The sequence below is a fragment of the Alosa pseudoharengus genome, unplaced genomic scaffold (assembly GCF_046254945.1).
Source record: "Alosa pseudoharengus isolate Yale_2024_CS ecotype anadromous, Long Island Sound unplaced genomic scaffold, YU_APseudo_1.1 YU_APseudo_1.1_scf_7, whole genome shotgun sequence".
Taxonomy (NCBI): domain Eukaryota; kingdom Metazoa; phylum Chordata; class Actinopteri; order Clupeiformes; family Clupeidae; genus Alosa; species Alosa pseudoharengus.
In genome coordinates this window covers 9,299,650-9,304,649 of record NW_027468859.1, presented here as the reverse complement: position 1 = coordinate 9,304,649, position 5,000 = coordinate 9,299,650, and the positions used below count along the sequence as shown (strand labels likewise).

The 5,000-nt window shown below is 39.8% G+C and overlaps 1 protein-coding gene across 1 annotated transcript in view; it reads right to left on the bottom strand.

The window, feature by feature from the left end:
• The window catches only part of LOC143110308 (low density lipoprotein receptor adapter protein 1-B), a 50,591-nt gene that overhangs the window by 12,256 nt on the left and 33,335 nt on the right, over positions 1-5,000 (bottom strand). The window contains exons 5-7 of the mRNA XM_076273193.1: positions 4,104-4,176; positions 2,031-2,123; positions 700-827 (exon numbers count right to left, since the gene is read on the bottom strand). Of these exons, the coding sequence (XP_076129308.1) occupies positions 700-827; positions 2,031-2,123; positions 4,104-4,176 (294 nt within the window). The remainder of the gene's footprint in view (positions 1-699; positions 828-2,030; positions 2,124-4,103; positions 4,177-5,000) is intronic.

The window sequence follows — 5,000 nt, the reverse complement described above, 5'->3', positions numbered from 1 at the left end:
TGGCACAATACACTTCACAACTTCAATCAGAAGCAAACAATTAAATACACCCAATTGGATCCTATCAGGGCGAGTTGTGGTGGTGAGGGGGCCTTAATTAACGAGGCAGCATCGGGAATAAGTGATTATTCAGATGATTACTGGGGGAGAGGGGGCCTTCCTGCTTTGGCTGTAGCAAATGGAGAGAGGTTGCCACCTACTGGAAATGTTGGGCAAGTGCATTAGGATTGCTGTGGCAATGCACCGCACTACTCTATTTGCTTTTGACAAGGTTAGTGCTTCGATCCAGTTCTAATCAAAAAGGAGTAAAAAAACAAGCATAGCTACAAGGGCCATTCTAAAAAGAAGGGTCAATCCTTTCTTTGTAATTGGAATCTGTAATTCTTAAATGTTTACCGGACCTTTATGTGTTTCTTTGATTAATGAAACACCTGAAGGATAAATGTGAGTGAATTGGAAGGTCCTTGAAGACATAAAACTCAAATATATGCTGTAAACATTTAAAAGTCAAGGACATTAATTAAAACTATGATATAAAAAAAAGCCTATGTGGCAAAAATAAATAAAAAAAATCAGATAAAGAAAAACTGCCTGAAGAGTGTAGTTTTCTGATTAGCTTTCTTTGCTAATTTCAAAACCCTCCCCAGCCCTCATCCTCCACCTAAAAAAAAAAAGCTTGAGGAAGTCCGCTCTGCTCACCCAGGAGTCGTGTTTGATTGGCCGTCTCTTGGTCGGGTTGCTACGTGGCGACGGCGAGTGGAGTGAGGCGGACAGGAAGGGCTTCCGCAGCCTCTCGTCCACGCTCAGGGACGAGTTTTTCTCCGAACCTGTGGAGAGGGCCCAGGGGAAGATAAGTGAAGGCAGCGGGGGATGAGAGGACAGGGAAAGAGGGGAGGAAGGTCGACATAAGGAAGGAGTCTCACTACTCATTAAGAGATAATATGAATAATTCATCCAGACCCCCCGAGACAAGCTGCACACTACTAAAACTGCAGTAGCCTACTGTCAAACAGGAGAAACCCCTTCAAAGTTATGTAACCACAGGTCAACTTATTTTTCCACAAGGAATCACCCAGTCTGTAGGTGTGCCTACATCTACAGTAATGCACTCAGGTGTCTACCCAGCTGAAGCCTATCACATAATAACTTACATTTAACATGCAGACTTTTTTTGTGTAATATTCTATACTTAAACAGTATGCTGACAATAAGAACATATATCTGAAGGATATGTTGGTAGGCCATAGCCTAGAAATCTAGATGCACCCTAGAGGCAGCAAATGTAATTTGCAGCCAGGGTAGTCTAGCAACTCTCCGTTGGCTTGCAAGCTGGAACAATCAAACTTCTGGCCAATCACATCGTGTATAGAGTCGGCACAACGGTTCCGCGTGAATTTCCTGCTACTTGAAAACAAAGAAGATGGTTGCTGCTGCTGGCGAACAGCGGTCTTTGAATCGCGACTCAAGTTAAGCTTTTTTTTAAATTGCCAAAAGTTTGATCAACTAGCCAACTAGCTCCGCTGGTGGGAAAATGCGTGGGACTATGAGTTGTAGCGCTATCCTATTGCGTGCAGAGGAAATTTGAAGTTTATCCCACCCCTCTGATTGAGCAGTGCCAATGGTAAGTTCCCAGACCCTACATCTTGATATGGGTCTGGCTCGTCAGGCTAGGTAGGCCACTTTCTCTCAGGTGTTTTTATACCTGAAACAAAGTGGAGGTGGGTCTATGTTTACATAATAGGCTGTCAGTAGGCTAGTAGGCTACATATAGGCAAAGGCATAGATAGAGGGCGCATATGCCTCAGACTCTGAGTTGGGAATTATCTACTGTACCAGCCACTGACAGATAAATAGTCAAATTCACCAGTCATTTGATAGCAAATGATTATTTTGTTTCTGAAATCTACCAGACAGTTTTATTTTGGTTAGTGGTTGCTGGTTGGTGCAAATGTCCATCCCTTGATGTGTTATGTGCATAGAGGGTGTAAATGCATTTGATTGACAGGAAGGTGTTTGGGTTGAGGCATTACCCGAGACGCAGTGTGGGTGTGGGTGGGGATTCGTCTCTGTTTGGGGGTCGTTGCCTGAGCAGGAACAGCACATGCGAGCTTTCTTGATCTTGTCTGAAAGAAAAGAGGTTGAGATATTACCAACAACTCCATCAGCAATGGACATCTAAACATACATAAAAAGGATATACTGTATATATATATATATATATATATATATATTAGGGCTGTCAATCGATTAAAAAAATTAATCAAATTAATTACATACTCTGTGATTAATTAATCTAAATTAATCGCATATATCATTTTTGCTGTGAAGTATATTTAAACTCAAATTAATCATTGAATAATCAGCATTAGTGACATTAAAGTTCAAAAACTCTTTTATTATTATTTTCACTGTTCAAATAATGGCCATAATAATCTATGATATGAGCTAATATGCTGAGGAAATAAATTCAAAAGTGCTTCGGGAATAAGTTTTTTCAGGCTACAGATATAACCTAGGGGACACAATGAAAACAAATTAACTCCCCTCTATGTCAACACTATTTCTTTGCATTGATGCGCGACTTAAAAGTAAATGTTCCAATCAATGACCTAGGCAGCACATTTTCTTCTCTCCTTCATTTTTCAGTCTAATGGTTACTGACTAGAACGGCTTGGGGTCAAAGGTCATAAGGAATCGATTAATCTGCGTTATTTTTTTTAATCACTTATTTTTTCTCAAATTAATTAATCGAAATTAATCAGTTATTTTGACAGCCCTAATATATATATATATATATATATATATATATATATATATATGTGTGTGTGTGTGTGTGTGTGTGTGTGTGTGTGTGTGTGTGTGTGTGTGTGTGTGTATATATATATGTGTGTGTGTGTATATATATATATATATATATATATATATATATATATATATATATATATATATCTATATATATATATATATACCCTGGTAATCTAGAAAGATTAAGGGTCTGGCCACGAATAATGTAATAGCCCAACTCGAGGGGCGACACCAAGCGTGCATTTGAAAATCTCACTGCACGCAATTGGATAACACAATATGACCAACGTTTACTGACTGATTTCGGACTCCGACGCCAACCTTCAACACAATTGGATAACACTACGAGTGTCATCTGTTTAGCTCACCTCTGGCCCGCCTATATCAGATACACCGATGTGATTGGCTCCCTGTGATACAAGTGGCAAAAGTAACGTGCATCATTACTCATTGCCAGAGTGTCTCGCAGAGACCATTCAAATTGTGCTCTTGTGAGAACTCTGGAGTTTCCAGGGTATATGTCTTATGTCTTGGCCTCTGTATTAAAACAACACCAAAGAACTTTCCCTCTGTCGCACGCACGCTATTTGTTTATCCAGCACCGGCTTTGCAAATAACGATGTCCACAGACAAGGTAGAATATTTTGCACGACTTATAAAAGTACGATGTATTGCGACATCAGATGCAAGTCAAATTTGTAGTTTTTTATGTCTCATTCCATCGAACTACAGATCCGCTACCCGATCTGGCAAACTTACATAGTGCGGTTATAGCCGATAGAGGGCTGCGAAGCGAATGCAGACTTGCCGTTCACCCTGTTACGAGTTCATGAACCACTGAAACGATTTTGGAAACATTATTTTAAGGTACAAAAAACTCTTTGGTGTTGCTTTAAATTGACTGTGTTGTAGTATGTTTCCTTTGTCTTGGTCTCTGTAATTATGGAACTTTTATGTGTTGTCAGTCTTGGCCAGGACTCCCTGGCAGAAGAGATATTGTATCTCAATAAAATAAATTCAAAAATATAAAATACTGCATACTATTGTATACTCCTATTTGTACCCAGATACGTACATCTTAAATGGGCATTTCTCTACATTTTCTTCTCCTGGGTTATCAGACATAAGTTTAAGTATGGAATAAATGAAAACCTTTCATCTGACTGCCCTGATCTCAAAGACTTTTATGGCCACACATACATTTCTCATAGATCAACATAAGTCAACAAACCGTTTTCATCAGAGAGCATCTGTTGTGTGTGTGTGTGTGTGTGTGTGTGTGTGTGTGAGTGCCTCACCTTCCTGTGCTATCTCCCAAAGGTCCAGGGCCACTTTGAATGCCTGGGCCACTGTGAGTGTCACTGCCTGTGCCTGGTGAGATAGGAAGAGTGAATATGGTCCACAGGACTTCACACACACACACACTCACACACACACACATGCACACATGCACACACACACACAGTTTTATATTAAAAAAAGGTTTTATAAGGACTATTGACTACAGAATCTAACATTTTAATCTTCTTAAATGCTTGTTCATGCTTGTGTCCACTAGATGTCGCTATACACATTCCAATTCACTCTACAGTGCATTACCACTAGGTGGCAGACAGGTCACACAGTCTAAGGACCACAATTGACCACCTCAGCGCAATGCATACCCACACAAACAAACGTCCATTCAAGAGTAAAGTATCCCTCAGCCTGAAGTTATTGTTTAAAGCCAAGGCCAATAGAGTGGTATAGCAGTATTGCTCAGTGAGGCATATAACTGTTACATGGACATGGTTAATACATGGACTTAACTACCCAGCAGTGGCTATTGATTTCATTTGCCATTTAAGTGGCTGTTAGGTGCACAGGCACTGACTGGACCTCTGTGATTTTGATTAAACCAGAGTGTGGCATAAAAAAAACAGGCTGTTATGAATGAAAACAAACTGATAGGGCACTGGTGCTTGATTCCACATCCACTGAAGGTGTAGTCCTTGATTCAGTGGCAAGATATGCATTCAGTTTTTTTTTAAAGAGTTTTTTTTTTCAACACAGACATACTGGAAGGACAACTACAGGAATGTGAGGAGCAATTTGAATTTGACAAAAAAATAAAATAAATTTGGAATGGATTATTATCCCTGGTTTAAATATATGATACAGCTAGAACATGCGTATCACCACCAAACACTACCACC